Consider the following 25,853-nt stretch of genomic DNA (forward strand, 5'->3'; position numbering starts at 1 on the left):
TTAGCTGCACAGACATAGCTGTAGCTGTTTATCCTCCCTCTGTTAGCAGCCACAAGAGAAAAGCATTGTCAGTAGTTGATTTATCCCACCTATTTTAAACACTATTTTAAGGTGAAATGAATCACCCTTTGTGTGTAACTGTCTCCCTATTGACTGTGCCTACCTAATAGAGTTCAGATGGCTAAAGGTAGGAAGGTGCATCCTACCTGTGCAAGTGTCCCTTCAGTAATTGAGACTTGCTCTCAATTTCCTGGCAGAGCTTTCAGTGGCTTTCATGTGGGATTTTTCTCCACAAGAAGTGTTGGAGCAGGAGAAAACACAGTGTGTGCTCCCTGTCACCCTGTTTCCACCCTGCTTCACCTTCATCTCTCCCCAACAACGTACCCCTGGGGAAGAATGGGATGCAGGAGAACAAACCTGGCTGAGCAACCTCTCCTGCTGCCTGAAGATGATTAACACTTCATCCTGGTCATCAAGCAGCTATGCAAACCCCAGGGTCCTGTGGAGGCAGGTGGATTTCTTTGAGGGACTCAATTTTATTTTCTGACGCTACAAAAAAATACTTCAGAGTGATGACAGTACTTTTAAGTGAGAAGCAGCTACTACCAAGTCTCTTTGCTGTTTCCTTGTAGTTTAAAGGATTTCTAATGCAAAATAACAGAGTATGAACTTTTCTCTTTTCTCTTTCTGCTCAGAAATCGAAGCAAAGGAAGCGTGTGACTGGCTACGTGCTGCTGGATTTCCCCAATATGCTCAGTTCTATGAGGGTAAGTAGGTTTTTCTCCTCTTAGTGCAGTACTGAAAGTGCACTGAGCCCTTGCCAGGAGACCTTGCAATCAGCCAATTCTACATTTGACTGAGTTATGGCCATGACTGGCTGCTTCACAAAGCCTCAGCTGCTGGAGTCACACCAGTGCCTTTAAGACAAGTAAGATTCTTGCCCTCATAGCCATGGGAAGAAAAAAAAAAAAAAAAAAAAAAAAGAAAAAAAAGAAAAAGAGGGACATAGTTTATGTAAATCTCAAAGGTTAACAAAAACAAGTACAAAAAAATGCAATTACATAAATCTCTTTTTTTAAAAAATTTCCTGAACTGTGTCTAAAATGAGTTTGAAACTTACTGAAAATGTAAATTTTTCTTATTGAAAACAAGGTTGAAAAACTCTGCAAAATTACCAAAAGTTGATAATCTGAGCTGTGTTCCATATTTGCAAAGCAAGAAAAGCTAATATTTTGATGATAACTCAAAGCAAATGTCTGCGTCCCCTTTCTAGCTGTAAAGTTCGTGTCCAGGGAAGTGGCGTCCCCAAGGGCAGGGTTGCACTGCTGCTGCATTCAGGAGCAGTTTGGGGACTGAGGCTGGGTTTTTCCTGCTCTCCCTAGCTCAATGCTGAGAGGGAAACTGCAGCTGATCTTCGTTTTTCCCAGACTGCATATTCTCTCTGCCAGAGACATGGAGCCAGCTCAGGCCCTCTTGGGCTTATTAGCTGAAGCGCAGCTCTGCAAAATGCTGCTGGACACCTTCCAGGGTCAGCTTGGGTCTGGAGGCAGCGTGGCTTCATGCATGGAGCAGTGGCCAAGAAACCTCATGGGTCAAAGCCAGCTCTATGGAGAGCCAGCTCAGACGCCACATAGGGCTGAGGGTGGTGGGGAGCATGATGCCAAGGACACCTCCATGGCTTCTGATGGCCAGCTGAGGTCCCTCGAAGCTCAGGTGCTGGCTCCTGATGGGCTGCTTGGGTGCCCAGGGACTAGGAGCACCACTAGGAGCAGAGATGCTGAGGTGGCTCCACAGGAGCCAGGCAGGCTCTCTTAAACCCAGCAAGGAACGAAGACTAGTAAGCCTGCCAGACCAAATCTTACAGACATGTCTGTCTATCACAGTCCCTGGGTGCCCAGTAGTACTTTTGTGTCTGCCTTGTAATCAGGGTATCTCAGATACTGACCACCCCAGAGAAAGGAGATCCTGCTGCCTGCCAAACTCAGAGAGATGTTCCCTCCAAAAAACAACCTGTGCTGGGCTCCCACAGTTCCCGTACAGTCACCGTACAGTCAATATGTGCTCTAGACAGTCTGTGTCTCTGAAAACAAGGTCCTTTTTACAGGCATCTGTTATGTCAGTGTTAAGCAGTAGTGTCTGAAAATGCTGGCTGCAGTTCCTGTGTGCCAGCATCCTGCTGTGGTACCTAAGCATGGCAAAGCAGTCTGGAGAGCAGCCACAGCGCTGGAACCCATCCCACCCTTACGGAGACCACTAATGTGTTGCAGCCATGTCACTTTTCATTACAAATGTCAGCTTCCAGCACACTAGTCTGGCTTTTGAGCTAATATTAGGGGTTATAATTCATCTCATTTTTTTTGTCTCTGTTACTTGATTAACCCTTTGTCTTAAATCATTGTTATTGGGACCTGTGTTAAAAGGAAAAAGCACAGAATATTTCTGTTTCATGGGAAAAATCTGTCTAGCAAATACTAAGTCACTGTGATGGGAATGGAGAACCTTGTTGCTCAAGTGGATAAAGAAAGTGTGTTGGTAATTCTCTGATCTCATTTGTTTGTGCTAAGCACTGGAAATAACAGCTAACAGTTGAGTATCTTATTAAAGCCAAAATGAAATAATCTTGCTCTCTCTTTGGTGCACAGGACATTCAAATACACCTTTAACAGGAAAAAAAAATAAAGTGACTGAAAGTGTCACAGATACAGCTAGAAGGGGACCAGAGCTGAGTGAAATCAGTCGTACTAGATTTCAGTGAGCAAGCACATGCAGAGCATTTTAGACATAGATAATGTATTTTCATTTGATTAGCAAGCAGTCGTCTTAATATTGTGTCTCCTTTTATAGACTCCCAGTTTCCCATTGACATTGCTGCAGTAAAGAAAGATCATGACTTTCTTGACAAGGACCTTGTAGAGCCTCTTTGCAGGTAAATAACACCTAAAGTTTCTTTTCTGATAATTTAAAAACCCAAAGTGATTTGTTATTGTTAGCTTAGCAGCAGAAGCAGCAGCAGCAGAGATATTTGCTTGTCCACATGAATTAAGCAATGATATCTATAATGTTATCATTCTTTATCATTAATCTCTCTGACCGAAAATCCTGGAGTAGGACCCCTCATACATCTCCCCTCACAGGACACTCATAGAAAACATCACATGATTTGAGAAGACCCAAATCCAATGGATCTGAAATACCTACCTTTTAAGTAAGAACTAGCAGTAGTACAAGCAAACTCTAAATAAACGAGAGTCACATTACAGTTGCACATGAATAACTCTAATGTCCAAGCACAGCAGAAAAGATGAAACTTCATTGCACAGAATTCAGCAAGAACTTTCTCTGGCAGCAGACGTGGTTTTCATGCTGCTGTGATTCCCCTGATACTCTCCTTTTGGCACCAGTAAGAGAAGTGGGACCAGAGCCCCACAGTACTACAGCTGCTACAAGTAATTACTGGTTTGCCCCTCCCAGAGGGCTCATGTTTGCTGTTTATCTAGCTTTTTATACGCTGCCTGTGATGAATATACCGTATTGCATTGCTCAAGTATTGTCCCCCAGGACTCAAGAAGCAGCAATTCTGTGGCAGTTTTGCAAAACCACATTGCAGAGGCATTGTTCCCCACTTCTTTCTCCTGTGCTCAGCTCAAGCTGGATTATGCTCCTCTCCTTTTGAGCAAGGACAAAGGAGCATCTGGCCCCTAACCAAGCAGGCTTTATTACATGTTATGGAAACTTTCACAACACCAACATCAAGATAATTGGACAAAACTCCATTTCCTCTTCTGCAACTGTGGCTAAAGTCATCAGAGAGTATATGCTGTTCCACTGCACATCTTACTGTGCATTGCAGGGATTAATGAGTCTGTGATGGTGGACTGCAGAGAGAATTTCTAAGAACCATAGAAAATAGGGCTGGAAGAGAGTTCGTCTCTCCATCCTGGGAGATACCCTCCTTTGTGGAGGATTCAGGTAATTCCTGGGCGTAACTGTCAGAATGCTTTCCCAAAACTTGCTGCAAGTGAGACCTATTGCTTCTCATTTTGTCTGTTACAGATATAGGGAACAGAATATTCTCTCTCTGTAGTGGCCTTTAAGTCTGAAGACAAATCAGTAGGAAAGACTTGGATCCTTCAGCGATTGCTCACAAGGATGCCGGGGAGCAGAGTAAATGCAGGCTTGATCTACTGCTGTTGAGTATGGCCTGGTGGGAGGGATTGCTCTGCTTCTGGCTAGAGAAACTTCCTTTCCACACATACTTGCATTCCCTTGCTTCAGTCTGGCATGGTGGCAGACATACTTTGCTGTAGTTTGTGAACTGGGAAGTGGTGTGAGTTTGAGATCACTTCCCCTCTGCCCTTCCCCACAAAGTTGCAGGACCATCCAAATGTGCAAGTATAATGTCTGTCCCTGTCTCTGTCTTGTGAGGTGCAGTTATTGCATAGCTCTGTGACTGTCCCCAGCCTTTCTTCCCTGAAGTAACTGACAATGGTAGTTACTTCAATCATGGTCACCAGGCACCCAACACCTACACAGCTAAATGGGAACAGCTCACTTCTTGCTTCTCTGGCCTCTTTGTAGACTCACATACACACCTACAACAATTACACTAAGTTTACATATATTTATGAGGATTTCTTTGTGAGCTGAACAGATAAAGACTGGGCTTTTTCCTCTTTTATTGAAAGATGAGGTTTTGGAAAATAAACTAGCAGCTGGGAGGATGCACTTACATGACAAAATGTTTTATATTAGCCTAAATCAAGTGACACTGCTGAGACCTGTAGTACATAAGCATAGGCACAGATCTTTCAAAATTATTTTTTTCAAAGATAAAGGGTTTATGACTGTTCAGTAACTTCTTCTGTAGTGATTTATTCAGAAGACACCACCTCCTGGCTTAAATTTTTGTTGAGAGTTTTTGAACAGTTTAGATCTAAAAAAGGAATAACACCTCATATACTAGCTAGGTAGAAATAGAAGCATTATGTACAGGTTGTATAGATGAAAGAGTAATGTTTTCCAATTGCAGACATTTAATTTGCTGTAACTCAGCAGCTCCAACCCATAAAGAGCAATTGTGCCAAATGTCAAGTTTCGGGTTCATCAGAAACAGTAAACAATGTCAGCCACTGCCCCCAGTACCAGCTTTGTTACTGTATTAGCCATCAAACTAACATCTTCCAAGTTTTCTAGCATACTGGAAATCCTCACAGCTGGGCTGACCACTGTGGCCAGTTTTCTACCTTTGCAAGGTGCATGCCAGTATATCATACGAGAGCCACAGGCTGTGTTGCACTTTTATGTAGAAAGTTTAAAAAAGGTTGGTTATTATTTCTGTATGCACCAGTTCCCAGGTCAAGTGCCAAACTTCCATTCTGCAAATGCCTAAAACTGCCCTCGAAGCTATTGCATGATGAAGCCTTCACACTGATTAATAGTGCATTCAGTCTGTAGTACTGAACAAAATGAGGTTCTCATTTTTATTTGGAGGATAATTTGAAAGCTGGAACGCCAGAGTGGATAATCAGTTTGAGCAGAGTTTCAGCTCTGAATGGTAATGGTTCTAGCATAAACACTGAATTTCTCTGCTTTTGTGGATTGAAATTGGACTCTCAACCTCACTTTATAATCGTTTTTCCTATGGCATTGCAGTGTACAAGACAACATGAGGTAGAAATGCAGAGAGACCTTTTCTTTTTTTAAGGCAGCTAGTAGTATTTTAGTCAGAAAGCCTAAGACTCCCTGTTATAAAAGATTTCACTGACCTTTTTGAGATATTCTAACACTCCTGCTGTTTACAATATCATTTGAAAATTTGGCAGAGTAAAGACCAAATTTGAGGCCTTTGGGTTAGAGGCATATCTATCAAGAGATTCCACTCAGATTTTATTGAGTAATGAACAATAGAAAATTACCGTGCAATCTCCAGGCTAAAACTGTCAGCCTGCCAAAATAATAATTGGGCATGAAAATTTTATAGCTGGATCTCTTGTGTCATTTCCAAAATAGTAGCAACCAACTCTGCTCTGGGAAATTTTGTGGCCACTGTGATAAGAGGATGAGAAGGAAAAGCCAATCCATGTTGTACTTTCTGTATTCACGTAAATACAGTGACTAAGAATATAAAGAACAAGTATGTAATAGCTTGATATATAGGCCCCTAAACCAAGCTCTTAAAATTTGAACTGTGTCAAGCAGCCAGCAGCACTTTTTTCCATAGCTGGTGTCTCTTAGGTAGCTTGTAAATAATCCAAAGGTCTCTGTAGACAGGTCATCCTACCATTAGAGTTTTGAAGTGGTGATTGTATAGTCAGCACCATCTGCTGAGCCATATTGCTCTAGGTGCCGTTGGGAGATAAGCCTGGCTCTCCACATCCAGTATGGAAAGCCCTGCTTTGAAGTCAGTAGAATGGCTCCTGTTGATCTCATGGAGAGTTGACACCTCATGTGAGTGTGCAGCCTGTAAGGCACCTCACTCAGTTGCAGCCATGATAGAAAGGGATAAGACTGGAAAACAGCGTATTCTCTTAAAACCAGTGGAGCAGGGACATGCCAGCGCAAGCTTCACATACCAGCCCTGCCGGTACTGGAAAGACCCTTTTTCAGTGTTCAGATCTCAGCAGAGCCCAGCATGAGGAACTGGATGTCCTCTTCCCAAATTCCACAGCACCAGAAGAAGCCAGCTAGGGGGCATGTGTATACAGCACCTAAACTTGGCCAGGAGTAATGATAAAACAAAGAAATAGTGTAGGGTTTCCCTTGGAGAGGAGTTTACAGAACTATAAAATGTGTTTGCCTGGTCACAATCCATAAGAGAGGACATCTACAGATCTGCTGAGGTAGGAGACACTGTGCTGTCCATGCTAGTCCTCCCCATGGTGCCTCCTGCTGCATGACCAGCTGGTGCCCCTGGCTGCATTCCCCATTTCTGCTTGGAAGTGGTTGCAGAACAGGTCCAGGGGAATGCATGGAGTCACTTCAAAGCTGTCTTCCTGTTAACTAGATGGCTCTTCAAGCAGGACAACAGGTTCCTCACAAGGTTTTCGAGCTAATCAGATCCTGCATTGCTACAAGCTTGTATTTATGTGTAAACACTGCTTAGTGCTGTACAGGATGTGAAGGTCAGAGATTTCCTGATTCTGAAGAACTTCCACTATAAGGGTTAATAATTACAGCAGTGGGGTTGGGATTCAGAGCCCTAAATACCTGTGTCTATTGCCATCTTAGATCTCCTAAGATATCTCAGGCTTCTCCATGAGCTGGCTGGACCAAGAGGACCTGCAGCAGCTGGAGGCCAGGCTTGATACTCTAGTGGATCTAAAATAGCACCAGACATCTCTGTTTGGGCTCCTGTATCATTCCACTGGTGTTTAAGTATGGTATCAAGACAGATTTTTACCATAGACATGGTTTCACCATAGCGAGAAATGTTAAGCCGTAGAGGTAGTGTTTACCTGTGATGGCCTGGAAAATAAATAACATCAGTGAAGCACTTGCTGTAGTAAATATTTTGCAGGCTTCCCCTGAACACTGCAGAGCTTTCCAAACAAGCATTCAAATGCGTCCAAGATTATCTGGTTTTTATATAGCCACCTATCTTGTGTTTATTTAATGTGTTTTTTTCCTGCCTTTTCTCAAGTCCGGATTTTGTGTTTTGTTAATGTTACAAACAGGCAGTCTTTTCTCATGTTTTTAAGCAGTGTCATGAAACTGACACTTTGACAGGGACATTGGTGACAGCCTTTTGTAGCCAGAAACTTTTTTTTCTTTTTTTTTTTTAAAGATTTGTTGAGGACTTGGCTGTCAGTCATCTAATGACTTTAAGCAGATGAGAAAAGCTTTCTGCCACTGCTGGCACATCAACAAGGCATAAAAAGTTGAAACAGACTGGCTTTGATTGGAGTTGTTAGTACCAGGCAAGCTCACAAATATGATCATTAGTTCTCTAATTTCACTGGAAAATCTTTCCACAGCACTGGAAGAGCCCCAGAAAGCATGATGATGTTTTGTAGATGGGTGAATTTAAAACCTGAGGTTGAGACCTTGATACCCAGTAAAAAGTAGTTTCGTTTCTGGTGAAGCAAGTTCTTCATAGCAAAGAAAGCAAAGTTAGAAAGCAGCCAGGACAATGGTGTGGCTTCTGAAGGCTCTAGTTTAAGTACTGATGCTCACTTTTATAGAGCTGACCCCTCAGTCTCTGCTGAAATGATCTCACTTTCAAATGCCATTAGTGGGAAAGTGATGGCTTTGGATGGTCTTGTTGGTTTCACCCCGTGCTTTCTGCATCTTTCCATGCTGAAGAAGCAGCTCTTTCTACTAAAAATACCATGGCACTTTCAGCTGTCAGCTGGACACATCCAGAGGTACCTGGGTGCAAACAGGGCAAAGGGTACATCAAGGGCTGTTGCTTCCTCGTCTTCCTGCTCCTGAAATGCACAGCTTGCTCCTCATTTTTCGGAAGGCAAATGGCACCATAGTGAATGGAAGGAGCAATAGTCCTTGTGCAGAATCTCCGATCTGAACCTCCAGTTCAGCTCTCAGAGGAAGCTGTCGCCACAGATAGCTGAGTTGGAGTCCTTTGAAAATGTGTCTGTGGCTCTGTAGATTTGGATTAAATACTGATATGCAAATGTAAACATTTTGCACTCAGAAGAAGTACTGGACATTATTCAACCCTAGGGCCCCAAGAAAATGCAACTTTGGGTTGAGAAATTCCATCTTTGGGCAAAAGATGAGCTTTGCAATAATAGTTGTAATCCCTGAGGAGGAGGATTTGTGGGCAGAAGACTGAAGATATAGCTACAGATCCACTAAGCCTGAAATTTATTACAAGAACATTACTATCATGCATGCGGGGTGTGCTTGTGCATGCATTATACTCACATTAATATGATGAGCACAGGACTTTTCTGATATGGCATAACAGGTTTATTGGCTTGAGTTAGGGAGGAGTATTTTATCTACAAATGAGCATGTGATATTTTGTGAAGGAATTTTTTTTAAGGATGATCCACATTTGGTGGGCTGTTTTTTTTATTAGTGGTGACAATTTGAAAGGATTTCTAATATTAGAAGTCCCAGGGAGGAATATATTAATGCCATAATGTTCTTATGCTCTGTGAGATATTATATTATTGATTTGATGTTTTTTTTCATGTGTCCTTGTAACTTTTCACATACATTTCAAATGTTATGAGTTCTGGAGATTTGCAGCCTCTTCCTGAGACCCAGAAGCAACAGGAACAGCTCTTGCTGCAAAGACACAGGCAATGCAGGCAGCCTACAGAAGAGCTTTGTGGGCACATGACTCTCTCACTCTGCCTCTCTTAATTTTGAAATTCAGCCCTAAATCTGGAAAGTGTTCAGTCAAACATATTTGTCTCAGCCTCTGATTTTAGAAGATGGATAGTTTCATGAATCAGGACCTTTAAGTATAAATAAAACCTAATAAATTATGATTAACATGGTAGGTTGTCTATTGAAAGAGCATACTTTCTTGACCTCTGGCTGTCTCTGCACATAGGCATGCACACACACACACACACACACACATTCACTTTCCATCTTTATCAGATTGTCATTTCATCCCACTATAATCATGAGATAGCCTTGAATTTAATGAGCCTTACAGAGATCCTGATATCATTACAAATGTGGTCAAAAATAACTAAAAATACCTAAAGATGTTAGATTTGATACATGCTGGGTGTGTTAACCTGTCTGTAAGATCCACAGATACGGGAAAGGAACTATTGACTGTGGAGAAACATTTAACTAATTGCTAAAAGTTCTTCTTTAGGTCAACTTTTTAAAGGAGGTGTTAACTGTCTAAAGTGAGCCACATCTTTTTCTTTTGTCTTGTGTTTTGAAATCCCCATTTTAGATCAATTATGTTAGGATCCTGCAGAAGGCAACTTATCTCCTTCTTCTCTTGTCATTTCCCCAGCCATCAGAGGTGTATGTTTATACCCGTTTCCTTTGCTAAGTATTTAAATGTGTATGAATTAAAAAGCAATGTATAAAACCTGACTATCAAGTAATGTGAAGCTAAGGTTCCCTTTTAACACAGTGGTCTTCTAACCTGGAATAGTATGACCGGTATTGTTTCTGAAGGCTGTTGTATGCAGCTGGCACCCTACAGGCAGATAAGAGAAAAGCTTTTGAACTTCTGAAAAGTCATGCCCTTTAATCAGAGGCTGCTAATCTTCTGAATTTGCTTTGTCCTGTAGACGACTGAACACACTGAACAAGTGCGCCTCAATGAAACTCGATGTGAACTTCCAAAGAAAAAAGGTAAGGAAACTTCACGAAATGTGCTGGCTTTGCCCTGGCTTTTGTGATAAGACCTTCCCAATTTAACCTTTAAGTCAGTAATGCTCTTAAAAGTAAGTAAGTTAAGTGTATTTGACTTTGAACATGTGTGTCAGCATTATCTGGACACATTATGATGTGAATTACTGAATCTTGAAATCATAAATAAAATAGAAAAAACCCCGTGACTGATACAGTAGGAACAATACTATGTGTGTTAAAAGGGCACGCGCAGTACTTAAAACTTTGTGTATGTGCAGTTCAAGTTAGTGGGTGAAAAGACAGTGCGGTTTCATTAGGCTGGCTTGTTTGCCAATGCCATGTGAGTACACAGTGGAAAATCCTGCTTGGAAAAAATGGAAGCTGCTCGGATGAAAACAATAGCTTTTCTTTATTTCTTGTACTGACTTATTCCTGGTTAAGAATATGAAAATTAACTCTGTCATCCGTACAAGCTCCTGTGTAACATGGGAATCATTTGAGCTTAAAGGGTTTCATCAAGGACTGCAGAAACTGCCTATTGATTTTGAGAGTTTTGTAACATGTCCAGCGTTAACTGTTGAACGTTTGGTTTTCTGGTCACAAATTCTCCAAAGTCCTTCAGTAGTGTACAATGGTAGTTATTGACTCTGAGAAATCTTGGTGTCTGTTTATCTTCCTTAGAGTGATTGTCTAATGCTTTTTAAAACTACCTCAGAGAGTTGCATTTTTGGTGTCTTTGCAGATTCAATCTATTCATACTCATTTCGCTGTTCGAGCAAACTTGAACAAAGACTAGTTTTAATGTCCAGATACTCTGCCTTCAGCACATGCCCATTTGTTCCTCTGTGTACATAGCCTCTTCAGCGGGCATTTTGTCCATTCACCAGAGCCGTGGGTACCTCTTCTCTTCACTGCTTCAGACCTGTTGGGTTTTTCTTGTCTTTGATAAGTGCCAACACTTTCCACATGAAATACCCACATCACACGTGAGAGAAGGAACAGTAAAATCTCCTGGCTACACGATAACATCACGATTTGGGCAGTTAGGCACTATAGGAAGAGGCTAAGGTCCTGCAGCAAAAGCTAACTGAATCGATTGCGTCATTGACCTGCTTGGAGTAGGTTTGGGTCTGTGTGCCCACATACTTGTGTTCACACAGAGATACAGGAGCTGCACAAGAGAAAGAATTACAAAAAGCAACATATGGGTGAACACTGATTGTCCTCTGGAAATTTCGTTTAGTTCCTGTCCTCTCTGTCTTCCACAAGTATTTTGGGTTTGGGGTGACATTTGTATGCATGCTTTCTTCTTTGTCTGATTATGTTGGGTTAAAAAAGGGCAGATTTTCTTATTATCTTTGTTTTTATTCATTTTTGCTGCCACTCCTCCCTGTTCTGAATGGACTGAAGCCCTCACCTGCTCTCCTTGCAGATGACCATTAATTTGCTATGGAAGTGAGACTGCCCTCCTTGGTACCCTTCCAGGGGGACAGAAGCTAGTCCATACCTGCACGAGGCCAGGGAGAAGCAGAGCACAGAAAAACATAGACAAAAAGGGGATGAAGGAGATTTGGGACAACAGACACAGAGCAAGTGAAAGTAGAAAAGAATGTGGGGGAGAGAATAAGTGAGACGAAAGACTGCTGACAGGAGGAAGTGTAAATACAAGTGTAAAAGCTGGAAATTGGGGCTGGAATTGAACACTGAACCAAGTAAACTTTTTTTGGCTGTAGATACTGCCTGTCTTAATAGTCTCTATGGTGATCAGAACAACGAAATACAAAATCAGCTTGCTTTGGAGGTTCAGCATAACAGGACTAGCGCAGCTGCTTGAGTGATTCATCAAAATACGGCCAAGCGAGCTGCTAGGCAAGGTTACTGTGAAAGCCAGCATGGGGTGAGTGTTCCCCACTGCCCGCTCTCCCACACCATACATTCATGCTGTGGGCTGATCTCTTCCCCTTGGCTTCATCAAGATGCATACAGGAATCCTCATGTATGTGTTGCAAATATGTCCGTAAGTGATTTGGACAGACAGAGATTAGCCTTTGGATTAACTGCTTTCTGCAGCTGTCGATTTATGAGAATTCCTGCCCCCAGCTGGAAAAATGTGGCAGAATTCCACCGCAAATAAACCCACTTTTTGCCTTTTGTTAGCATCCTTCTGTATCTCAGGCAAATACACCCTCAGTCAAGAAGCTATACTATTTTAAATCAACTGTGACAAATCTGTGAATCAAAACCTCTTTCTCTTTGGCAAATGTTATCAGTCACTCCTCAAGAAACTTGCCCCTTCTTGTCTTCCCAAACATAACGGTATTAAATGGACTTTTGAATATGCTCCAAAGCCATGGACTTGATTTCACCCTAGGTCAGCACATGTATACAGTCACTGCTCCAAGATGTCTGTTCCGCCTGTGTAAGATGAATCATTGCTTTCAGACCTACTCTTGATCCTCTGTCCCCATAGCTGGTGACATGTCAGTTGGCAAAGTGCTCTCTGCATTTTTTTTAGGACAGTCTCGTTTGTCAGTGCGCTCTGATATCTAACAAGAACAGTGGGTCATTCAGGATGTTCCTGTCTTCCAGAATTTCTACTGATTCCATCAAAAGAAAAGCACATTATGTCACAGGACACGCAGTGCAGCTGAATTTGGAGTGAGTCACTGTGGCAGCATTTCAGTACCCAGATATTGCATTCGTCTGATTTTGCTTCTAATGAAACATAGACATTTTTCGTTACCAATTAAAAAAAAATAAAAAATAAACCTTTATTTTATTTAGCTGAAAAATTCAACACAAAAACCCCTGTATTTTCTGACTGGCTCTGAGGCAGAATGTAATCCGCATTTTTCGTTACCAATTAAAAAAAAAAATAAAATAAACCTTTATTTTATTTAGCTGAAAATTTCAACACAAAAACCCCTGTATTTCTGACTGGCTCTGAGGCAGAATGTAATCCTATCTTTGCTGTGGTTAGCGATGAAACTTGTTTACTACAAATACTAATTTCTGTTCATCTCTACTGTCTTTAAAAAAATATGAAAACTTATTTTCCTTTAAAAATGATTGAAAGTATATTCACCACAGAATTTATGTTTATTTCTGTCTCTTGCTCTGTGCTGTCCTTTTGGTGTTTTTCACAATGTCTGTACCACTTTGGCTAGTTTAATCGATTCTGGCTTGTAGAAAATACAGGCTAAATCCTGTCAGTTCATACAGTAATGTCAGTGCAGCTACAGGGATTTGTGTCAGCCAAGAATCTTCTTTAAGGTCCCTTTGGCATATTGGGATCTACAACAAATTAAAAAAATATATTTTTAGCCTATTAGCTGGTGCCATCAACGCTTCAGCACTGGTATGCTTTGTAGATATAATTACCGCTACTAAGTATTTAAAAGTACATACCCTTGTGGTTTTTAAAATATCCATTTTGTGGCACTCCTAAGACCACAATAGATGGATTTTTAAGTGACTGAGTCTGTGCAGTCCTTCACTGTGTATATGCATACAGCAAACTCTGGAGCTGGAACCAGAGCAGAACTGTCTGGCATGCCATTTCTTCTCTGCAGACAAAATGGCCAAAGCAGTATTAGACTTTTCTAGCCCCTTTCCTGATGCTTCACTAACTGCTTAATTTTTCTCTCTGGCTAGCTGCAGAACTAACATCTCCATTCATTCCTGTGAACTAACATCAGGTGCAGGGGCACTGCACACCTCAATGTTAACAGAAAAAAGAGGAATGACTAAACCCAAAATTTCATAGCTATATTTTATTTTATGTTTTGGACATGATTTAAAACATCTGGCCCACTTGAAGTGATAAACTGGCAAAAGCTTATGGCATTAGTGTGACCTGGCACACTATTGATCACAATCTCCATCTTTTGAGATTTCACATTATTTAAGGTTTTGGGTCTTCTTGTAAAATTTGTTTTACATTTTTCAATTAGACAGGCCAGCGGAGATCTAGTCAGAGATGAGAGGTAACTTTACCATCAAAACTTCATAGAAAAATACTTCCAATAACAGACTTTTAAGATGAGAATTTTTGCAGTCCCAAAATAGTCTTTCTGGTTTAGCACCTCATTTTAGTCTGACAGCCTGTCATATTTTACAGCTTTCATACTGCTTCCAAGAATGTGAAGAGCTCTTTGGATGTCATGTAGGTGAAGTTAGTTTGTTTTGCTTTAAAACAAATGTACAAGAATAATGCAGTATAAACCCAGTTCAAAGTCAGGGGAAGGATACTCGTTAGCAACTGTGGGCTTTGCATCCTTAGAGAAGAGTGAGTTCGACACTGACTGCGCGCTTCATGCTGAAGATGTAGCTTTTGTGTTTGAGCAAACAGATGAGAAAAATGTTATAGGATAGCTTTTTTTATCCATTTTTTTTTCTCAAGGCACATATTGTCTGCCTTGTAGAGTAGCTCCTGGAGCTGCCTAAACATAAGCACAACTCCGCATGCCTAAGGCTGAGGGATGAGACCAGGAAGGGCTGTGGGGCTGCTGCTGCCTCAGGAGAGGTGAGGAGAAGCCAGAGATGGTGGGGCAGTCTGGAGGTCATCAAGTTTGGGCTGCCTCTGATGGCAAAGGCAATGCAGATAGTGGTTGCCGCTGTAAGAAAGCTCACCTCAACTGTAGATGCTGCCCCCCCCAGACTGAGCCTGGCTGCTCCTCCTCCCCACAGCTGCCTTCACTGTCTTCCTTTGCCTGTGCTCAGACCTGCCCTAAGTGATACCTCCAAATACATTTTCTTATTTTAAGCATCGTGGCTATTTATCTGTAATTATGTTCCTGAAACATAAATCTTATTAGAGGTACCTGGTCTGTGAAGTTTATAGATGTTTAGTTAGTTCTCACTGCAAAACTAAGTGCAGCACTGGATATTTGCCATCTTGGTTTCTTAAATGGCTCACATTGCTGTAGTACCCAGCTACTTCCCAGTCTTTACCATGTGTAGTACCATCCCCTCAAGTCAGGATCCCTCTACTTGGACCTTTCTAAACCCTTTTTTTTTTTTTCTAAACAGTCACTATGGGCATCAGTTCTACACAGTTCAGTGCACAGGCAATCCACCCCACAGAAGCAAAGTGGCACTGATGGGACTCATGAGCCCCCTATCACAGAGCAGGTTTTTATTCCTTCCTTGTTAGGATGTGTACTGCAGTCTTTACAATTAAATGAAAGAGAGTGTTATGAAATGGCTGATGACCAATCTTTCATAAACTAGGTTCAAGGAGACTTTACCACCTGTTACTCATGGAGCAGCACAATCACATTAATTCAAATAACAAGTAAAAACACCTGCTTTTAACATGTGCCACTTGCTGTTTTCCAGAGTGAAGATTCAGATGAAGAAGACCTCTGTGCTATCAGTAATAAATGGACTTTCCAAAGAACCAGCAGACGATGGTCGCGGGTGGACGATATTGATGCTTTGCTTCACCGATCAGACAGACATGGATCTTCTGGGGACATTAAAATGAAAAATACAACGAGCAGTGAGAGTGTCCTTACAGATCTGAGTGAACCTGAGGTCTCATCTATTCACAGCGAGAGCAGTGGGGGAAGTGACAACAGGAGTCAATCCGGCATCACCAGTGCTGCCAGGGAGACCTATGACTGCTCTGGCCAGCATGATGTAGAAAGCACACTGCTGCAAGACTCTGCTGTGATAAACACTGCCCTGTCCCCTAAGGACAACCTGAAGAATGAGAAACCAACACGAACCAAAGCCAAAACTTTTCTAAAACGCATGGAGACATTAAAAGCAAAAGGTGTGCATGGAAAACTAAAAGGCTCAGGAAGAACAGGTCCTTTAGAGATAAGTGGACCTGTTCTCCAGTATGAGCCAAAGTCCTTGAAGGACATGCACTGTGTACAGATAGTCAATGGTGATCTCCAAAACTTAGGACAAGATTCCGTCAAAAGAGGACTTTCTTTTTCTGCCAAATCCAGCAGTGACAGCAGTCAGTCTGAAAACAGCAGCAGTGGGGTGAGCACACCATGTTTGAAGGAACGCAAATGCCATGAAGCAAACAAGAGAGGTGGGATGTACCTGGAGGACCTAGATGTTCTGGCAGGAACGGCTTTACGGCAAGTGGTGGACCAAAACCGCAAAAATGAATTTCATTCCCAAGAAAACTTGGTTGTGCATATTCCCAAGGATCACAAACCAGGGACCTTCCCAAAGGCACTTTCTATTGAAAGCCTCTCGCCTACAGACAGCAGTAATAGTGTAAACTGGAGGACAGGCAGCATATCTTTGGTGAAGCAGAAGTGCTCTACTCCAAAAGAGTCTGGATTGATGGCTTGTTGTCCTAAAGAGAGCAGAATTAGTATTTATGACAATGTGCCAGGTTCCCACTTGTATGCTAGTACTGGGGACCTCCTGGACTTAGAGAAAGATGTCCTTTTTCCTCATTTAGATGACATTTTGCAACATGTCAGTGGACTCCAGGAGGTGGTAGATGGCTGGTCAAAGAATGTGTTGCCAGGTCTGCCAGGTGATGATGCATCAGTCAGGGAATCTCCATCATTGCCTTTCCAGTCACCCACACAGATCACACTTGATTTTGAAGGACACTCTGTCTCTGATGGCCGGACCACACCAAGTGACATGGACAGAGATGGAACATCCCTGAATGAATCTGAAGCCACTGGTGTTAGGGACAGGAGAGACTCTGGGGTGGGAGCATCGCTCACAAGGCCGAGCAGGTAGGTAGCAAAATTTTGTACACAAATCCATAGACTGTGAAATATAATATAATGAGGCAGAGGCTCTCAGCCTGGGAGTCAGAAGGTGCCATTACAGTTGTATTCATCCTGTATGGGGATGGGGACTTCCCAGGGAAGGGTGGGACTTTCCACGAGCAGACAGTGTGCGCTTGCAGCCCAGAAGGCCAATAACCGTATCCTGGGCTGCATCAAGAGAAGCGTGGCCAGCAGGTCGAGGGAGGTGATTCTGCCCTCTACTCCACTCTTGTAAGGCCCCACCTGGAGTACTGTGTCCAGTTCTGGAGCCCCCAACATAAGAAAGACATGGACCAGTTGGAACAAGTCCAGAGAAGAGCCACCAGGATGATCCGAGGGCTGGAGCACCTCTCCTATGAAGACAGGCTGAAAGAGTTGGGGCTGTTCAGCCTGAAAAAGAGAAGGCTCCGGGGAGATCTCATAGCAGCCTTCTAGTACCTGAAGGGGCCTACAAGAAAGCTGGGGAGGGACTTTTCATAAGGGCAGTTAATGACAAGACAAGGGGAAATGGGTTTAAACTGAAAGAGGGGAGGTTTAGATTAGATATTACGAAAAAGTTCTTTACTGTAAGGGTGGTCAGACACTGGAACAGGTTGCCCAAGGAAGCTGTTGATGCCCCCTCCCTGGAAGTGTTTAAGACCAGGCTGGATGAGGCTTTGAGCAACCTGGTCTAGTGGAGGGTGTCCCTGCTGAAGGCGAGGGGATTGGAACTAGATGATCTTTGAGGTCACTTCCAATCCAAACCATTCTATGATTCTATGATTCTATGACTTTGGAAGAAGGGACATCCTGCTATGGAAATTCTTTTGTGGAATCAATAGAGAATTGGTTTTATAAAGAAAACTACGGCCTTTTTCTTTTTTTTCTTCTCTAGATCCATTGATTACATAGTAGGATCCTGAATGGGTTGTGGGATGTATTTTCAATTTGTCTTCTGAGTTATGCATCCCATTACTTATGCATCAGTAGCCTTGTGCACTTTTTTTTATGCACTGGTCTGCTTTAAAAATGTGTCCCTTTAAGTCAGAGAGATGAGTTCCTGTTGAGCAAGGGAGCATGGTCCTGGGTAAAGGCCTTTGTGGGTCCATGCTGCTGTGTCTAGGGTGGGTTTGTACATTCAAAAGCAGTGAGAAAATAACTGGTATTTTCTGATCTGCCATCAGTCTTGTCACATCCTCACACAGGATTCTCCCAGGCCATGGTTTACTGCTGTCCATGCTTGCTCACCACCATCACAAGCAAGTGAACTCGAGGAAACTACTGAGTAAACGAACAGTGCCAAAGTTTTTAGGATTTGAGCCAGAACTCATGTTCAGCAAAACAAGAAACTGAAATGATTTTTTTTTCTGATGTGTCCAGTATATAGAGAAAGTGCACTGGTGTAAAGAGAAGATGTGTATGGCTCAATAGCTTGGTGGTTATGACTCTTGCCAAGGAGACACAGGGTTCAAACCTTTCTCCAAAAAATCCTGCAGTATTTAATAATAGAGATATTTGGAGAACCTCATCTCCAAATACCTTGGTGGTCTGGCCAGTCCCCTGAGAGGTGAAGGACCAGGCATCAAATCCCAGTTCTGAATCAGGGAGAGAATGTTTGAATCTGGATCTCCCACATCCTGTAGGAAATGTGTGGACTAAAGGGCACAGCAGGCAGCACTGCTTCCCTGAGTGTATGGATGGGACCCACACCCACTTGTGAATCTCATGTTAAAGAAACAAAGCTTGGGCATTTCCAAAACTAAAGAGATTGAGCAAACTGTCTCCAAGCAATGTCTCCCAACAATGTCTCCATTTGCCTCCAAGCTACATGTTCTTTCAGTTGACACACCACAAGCCATAATGTGTTTGTGTATGTGTATGTGTGTTTTGTATGTTGCCCAGCCCTATCTCACAGTATACCATCTTTTTCTGCCCAGTTAAAGCAGTTGTCTGATTTTTCTGTTGTTTCTTTTGCTAAAGACGATTACGATGGCATAGTTTCCAAATCTCTCATCGCCTGAGCCACTCCATTGCATCACTTCACATCAGCAATCAGTCAGCAGCCCAACTGAATCTACTGCAAAAGTTCTCTTTGCTTCGTCTTACTGCCATCATGGAAAAATACTCCATGTCAAACAAACATGGCTGGACCTGGTGAGTATTATCAATAACTGGAAGAGAGATATTTTTTAGAAGAAAATAGTTTCTCCTAATTCTGTTATTCTGATAGTAAATGCAATTGGGAGGAACAACTGACTTCAACTGTAGAATTTTAAGCTGTCCTCTTTAATCCATTGCTGCCTAGTGACTCAGTGGCAAAGTCAGAAATAGATCCTGGAGATCTGACTTCATTCCTGTTCTCTAACAGAGAGACAACCCTGGCCTCTCTAACAACACTCCAGTTCCAAAAAAATAAACAGGAGTGGGAGAGAGTGATTAAAAGTAGGAAATGTTTACAGTAAGTCTTCCCCAGAATTACTTTTGTGATTCGAAAAGAAACAGCTGCTGATAATACTTCATGTATTTGATGCTGGTTTGTTTGTGCTTTAAAAGAAGGGTTAGAACAGTTACGGGACTTTGCAGATCAAAAGATGCAAGCCTTAGCCTAGTCCTCCTGGACCTGTGTTAGAGGGAGCTGGCAGCTGTAGAAGCTGTCAGAGATACCTGGTCATGCATAGAGTGGAGGGAGGGCAGATGGACATGAATGCTGGCAGTGTGGCTCCTTCTGTACTACTGGCCACAGAAATCTGCATGTTTAATAGTATACGAACCCAATGGGCCACGCAGACAGTGTGTACTGGACTGGAAAAGGGCGTAGATAAAAGATTATAAGTATCTGAGAAATAATCAAAAGGATAACAGAAACTTCCCCTAATACACAGAGACACCGAGTCCAAAAATAATATGACTTGACATTTACATTGTGATTTTCCATGTTCAAAGCACTTCACCAAAATCCCACTAAATTCAGCTATGAGCTAGATAAGACAAGTTTGCCTTGGAAAAACAGATACAAGGGACTACATGCAAGATCCACCTCACTGACATCAGCCACTCTGAAAAGTTTTAAGTCTAATCTGAGCAAGTCGGGTCGGCTGTCTGTGGTCAGTGGAAAAAGGCAGACAACACCAAAGGCTGCTTATTCTATCCAAGGCTGAGGGTTTGGGTCCCCCTCCAGAGGTCCCTCACTCCACAGTGGGAATAGAGGCAGTCTGGACTGCTAACTCTTTCTAAATCTCTATTAGAGAGCTAAAATTCAGTAAGATGAACCCCCAGATCACTGTTCTCCTTTGGTGCAGGTCCCTGTGGCTAGCTGATGATGTCTGTACTGAAATGAGTCTCACCTTAACCAACTCCAAATAAGCAGACTAGAATACAGCAAACTCTAGATCCTGATGTCTGTACAGAGGTTTTCCCTCCTGACAGATACTTCTTCAGTTTGTAGAATCGGTCTCTATGGATTTATAAGAGTGGCACTCTAAATATCTGTAAAGTTACATGCTGTACTCTTTCAGTAGGTTATTTAATCCAAATTTTATCTTCTTCCCTCATAGATGAGAAAAATCTTTGTCACATTCAGGTCATATTCAGACTTTTTTTTTTTTTTTTTTTTTAATTCCACTGCATTCATGACTCCCTCAAAAGGAATACAGTTTATTCTTGTTTTCACCATCACTTCTGGAAGAAAGCAAACTCACCAGCTTCACTTAAGTTACTCAACTAGAATTAATCATAAAACCAGGGATTAATCTGGTACATAGGGATTTCCCACCATCATTTATTACTGTAAATTCTTAGTCAATAGAGATACTAAATTGTGTAACTGGTAGTATAAAAGTCATTCAGCATGCTAGAGGACTGAACCTCCTTTTCTCTTAGATACCCTCTCCACTGTGCTTTGCTGTGCCGTTCCTTTTGAGCATCCTTAATGGGTGCTTTAAACCATGTTGGCTTCTGGATGACAACTGTGTATAACATTGTTAATGCTGCATCTTAGAGCCAGAGACCGTCTACTTATAAAAGTTGTCAAAAAATGCATCAGTTACACAGATTGTAAAGTGTCCATTTATTGTGCATTAAATATTATTTCACCACCTTTATAAAAAAGGTGTGGCCCCAGTTAACAATTTCTGCCAGCAGTGTTACTCAGAGAGACTGAGTAAATACTCTGATATTTTCATGCAGCCTCTTTATGATAATTTTCAGGTCTGTGCCAAAGTTCATGAAGAGGATGAAAGTCCCTGACTACAAGGATAAGAACGTATTCGGTGTGCCTCTGATAGTTCATGTCCAAAGAACAGGACAACCTCTTCCCCAGAGCATACAGCAAGCGCTACGCTACTTACGGAACAACTGTCTTGATCAGGTATGAACTTTGCTCCAGGGACTTGGCTGATTTTTTCTGAAAAGCCACCCTAAGCAAGCAATGGTGAAGCTTTTTGTACTTAGTCCTAGAATTATTTGAAGACTGTTATATCTCATGTTGGGCCCAGATCCCCTCTGGTGATTTGAGACTTGGTGGCAATACTAATGGTTTGCCATTTCAAGATGTGTATCCAGCTACTCTGTTGAACTCTTGTAGTTATAACTGTCCTGCTGATTTGTATACAAAAGCTTGCCCCAAAGAATTATATGAAAACTTAATGTCTATTGAATCAGAGATCAGGACACCCAGCTTCTACCCATATCTGCACTACTTATGCTTGACTATTGCCACTGAGGGTTAACTGCATTCACCATTTCACAAGATATGGTACAAAAGGTTTTATTTACTTAGCAAAGAAAGAAAAGTCCAAGAATAGAGAGCAAACTCAGCAAAATATTCAAAGTATTCTGTTGACAAAGTCAGATATATCCAGATAGAGTTAGGTCAGCAGGGGTTCAATGCCAAAGCCATTACAATACGTTTCCTTTTATCGTGTTCTGAGCTGCAACAAGCCAGCTGGGAGACCCTCATGCTCAAAGTATTTCAGATTTTTTGATTCTCTTTAGATACAGAGCAGGAACATGTCAATCATATTTTTACTGTTCTTCCCCTAAGGATGAGGATATGTGTCTTTATGAACACAGGACTGGGAGAAACCCCCTGGCTGTTAGAGTTCAGTCCTCTACTATTATTGACCTTTTGTCATATGACTCCTTCCAATAACTCTTTTTAGATAGTTGTAAGTTCAAAAGGAGCAACCAGCATTTTACTAGTTCTGAGCATACAAAAAGGGTGGAAGTGGTAGGTTCTGAATCTTTCCATTTTCTGATCACTCTTCTGGTTGCTGTTCATGTTTTGTTGGGTGACAGTCATCTTTCCCAAAATGGAAGCCTAAAAATTAAGTCCCCAACTGTGAATCACAGCCATGTCCACTTTACAGCTAGTGGGGAGACACAAGCTCTTCCTATCCTTTCTCTCTGTTGACTGTAAAGAGATTCTGTAGTGGTCAGACCTTGACATCTAACTTCTGTGTGTCAAAACTGAGGTGACATGAGTTCTGCCTGCTACATGTAGCACAGAGGTTGAGGGGTGGGAGAAACAGCCTGTTGGAAATGTATTAATAGAAGGTGCATAGAGACAACTAGAAGCAATATATTCAGTAGCTAACAGGCCTGGTTATCGCTGTGGTAATCTGGATTTGTGTACTGAGCAGGGAAACCCAGGGTAGGAATAAAAATGATGCAGTGAGCCTGGAATCAGTGATGGGATTGGAGGAGAAACTTGCCGCACATGAGGAACAGGACATGTGGGGATGGGGATGGTCTTGTCAGCTAAGAAGCAGAGCAATAGGAAGAAACATAAAAGAGAGGGGGGATAAATGGAGGAGAAAGTAAAAGGGAGGGTAAAATTAAAGAGAAATAAAAAGCTCTTGAGAGATTTGAGGTGGTCAAAAGGAGTGTCCATGGGCAGTCTCAGACAAATATCTGCTCCAAGAGGAAGGGTATACTTGCTGGGAAGCATCAGAGATATGTGAAGGGCCATTTCAACTCAGCTTGAGTTTCAACTCAGAGTGGAATTGGGAAAATATTGACTAGAAAATGAAGGAGGAGAAGTACAGATCAGGACCATTTAAAATATCTTTCCACCAAAAACCTTTCTAGTTCAAAACTCTCCAGGCAATTCAGCTTCTCTCCTTTACAGTCACTCCCTTTGTTCTCATTTAATTCAAAGTCTCCTCATGCCCAGTCAGAGGTCTCAGCAGCTTCCAGTCTCCCCCAGCATCTTGCTTATGTGTCTCTTCTGTGCACTGCAGAAGGCAGTCTAGAGTCCTGAACAGGCATCAGAGCACACTCTACTACATCTATGCGTACCTTCTACTGCACACTCTTGGTAAAATTGAGGTTGCTCTAAATCATTCTAAGATCTGGCTTCTGGCATGAAACATCTAAGATGGTATGAGAAGCCTCAGCATTATTATTTGTAGGATAGATTATTCAGTTTCAGCTTGTGAAATAGAAACTGCTTTGCCTTTGTCAACTGCATCTTTATTTCTGTCATGCATCATATGGCTACCTGCAGGGCAGATGATCCACAGCATGTGGATAATAAAGAGATTGGGCCAAACTAACCTCAGATAAATCACTGGATTTATAGTCCCATTTTATTTACAGAATGAGTCTGTAATATTGCAGAACAGAGCCTAAAACATCTTCTTCTATCAAGTGAAGAACTGTCCTCTTTCATTAATTATGATTTTTTCCAAGAAAAAGGGAAATAGGAGTTTGGATAAATAGCATTAAACAAAATCAAAGATCAAGAGTAGCAGAATGATGTGCAGCAGGAGATTGTGCAGGTGAGATTTGATGTCTGACCTCTCGAATCAAACTTAGCTGGAATTTTTTAAAGGTTCGTTATACCAGCAAGGACACTTTCCATCAAAAGCAGAGAACTGAGTCTCTGCTCTCATATTTATCTACCACATGCCAAAACTGGGGGTTTTTTTAGATAGAAGTAGCATGGGTCCTTCTGCATCTTCAGCACACATTTCTAAGAGGAAAAGGGAAACGGAAAACCAGATGAAAAGAGACAGATGCTCTTTCTTGTATTCTCTTGTCAGAATGAAGAGCAGAGCTTCACTTGTGAACAGAAATACAGAGCACAGAGATGTACACAGGGCATCCTCCAGTTCTTTACTTCCTACACATAAATATAGCACATGAGCAATGCTAAATTCATCATAAGACAACACAGCAGAAGAGCCACTTGCAGCCAGTCTGGTGTAGCAGTTCATCTCCATATAAATAAATACATCCCCTCACAGAGCTGCATAGTATGTAATTAGTGTCATTAACGTGCAAGTTAACAAAAGTCTTAAATAGCATGTTCCTGAGCATGGGAAGTGTTCTAGGGAGAGGAGGGACCCATATGAACTCTGCTGTCAGAAGTGAGGGGAGGAAGGCCAAAAGGCATTATTTCCTTGCCTTTGCACATTTTTGTTAGTGGACTACGCCACGCAGAAAGCTGAACAGACCACCAGCAAAACAGCAGGCATGGAGGAACTGAATTTTATAACTCCAAACCTGAAATGCAGCTTTTTCATAGGTTTTTCTCACTATCCCAGCTTTCTCCCTGCAAAACTGAAGGAAAACAGTGCTAACACTTCCCAAGTGAAACACTGTAAACTCACATGGGAATAAATATGTGGTTGAGGCTCAGGAATTCGCCCCGGGGAATTCCACTGGCAAGAAGGACGGCAAAAGGGCAGCACTTCAGTGAAGGCACTTGAAGGCATCATTTGAAGAATTACCACTTTCTTTAGAGTAGAGAGCAAACAGGATTAAAATGTATCTTAGTGACACCACCCAAGTAATCCCTCTGTGGCCCTTGCTTTCGATCGGGTGTTTTCAGTGGGATTTGAGGGCACTGTTGGAAGCAGAGAGGAGGAAGGGAAAAAAATAGATTTGAGCTTGATTTTAAAGCTCTACCAGGATGTACTAATCTTTTGCCACACCATTTATTACTTAGCTGAGCATAATATTTTCTTGTTAGTCTTCAAAATATATACCCATATAAACATGAGGAACCAGATTCTCAGCTGTAGTAAATCAACAGACAGTCACCCAAGCCAAGCAAGCCACTGCTGATTTATATCAGCGGAACATCTTGCTTAAACTCTTCAGGCAGCAGGGAAACCACATGTGCTCTGAACTCTCCTTCTAGGATGGGATACAGAGCAGCAGCGTTATTAACTCCTACAGTCCTGCCATGAGAGCGTGCACTTGCCTACGAGACTGTGGGCGAGTCATGACCATCACATTTGCAAATGTTTCTCTTGCTCTTGCCTAGAGTAAAATAAGCAACACAAGCTTTGGTTGTGATCAAAGTCCCCTGTAATAGATATATATATTCTTTAAGTAACTTTCTTTTTTTTACTCAATTCAACATGGTGCCTTTTTAGGTAGGTCTGTTTCGAAAATCTGGAGTGAAATCCCGAATCCAAGCCCTACGTCAGATGAATGAGAGCTCCCCAGAAAATGTAAACTATGAAGACCAGTCAGCATATGATGTGGCAGACATGGTAAAGCAGTTTTTCAGGGACTTGCCAGAACCTCTTCTCACAAGCAAGCTAGGAGAGACTTTTCTACACATCTACCAATGTAAGTTCCAATATTTTTATTATTATAAACAATTATACAGTATTACATATTATATAATAATATATTGTAATATAATATATTGTAAATACTGTTGGTATGTTAACACTGGGTGGGAATCTTTCTGCTCCCCTCCAAGATATACAGAAGAACCTGTCTGCCTTGAAAATTGTTCACTGAGAGATATTTAGAACTACCTAAAGGCTTCAGTGTCAAAATACTAGCAATTTTAATGGAAAGACACCA

At 41.9% G+C, this 25,853-nt stretch overlaps 1 protein-coding gene across 1 annotated transcript; it reads left to right on the forward strand.

Annotated features, from left to right (window-relative positions):
• Nucleotides 1-697: 697 nt before the first annotated feature.
• STARD13 (StAR related lipid transfer domain containing 13) lies at nucleotides 698-25,649 on the forward strand (the record flags this gene model as incomplete). The annotated part of the gene is made up of 7 exons (XM_010164492.1): nucleotides 698-767; nucleotides 2,845-2,926; nucleotides 10,230-10,293; nucleotides 15,634-17,012; nucleotides 19,008-19,181; nucleotides 21,234-21,393; nucleotides 25,412-25,649. Coding segments are annotated over exons 3-7 (1,984 nt in total), but the record flags the coding sequence as incomplete, so codon positions are not given.
• Between the last annotated feature and the right edge of the window lie 204 nt (nucleotides 25,650-25,853).

This window comes from Antrostomus carolinensis, unplaced genomic scaffold, assembly GCF_000700745.2.
Source record: "Antrostomus carolinensis isolate BGI_N321 unplaced genomic scaffold, ASM70074v2 scaffold13403, whole genome shotgun sequence".
Classification (NCBI taxonomy): domain Eukaryota; kingdom Metazoa; phylum Chordata; class Aves; order Caprimulgiformes; family Caprimulgidae; genus Antrostomus; species Antrostomus carolinensis.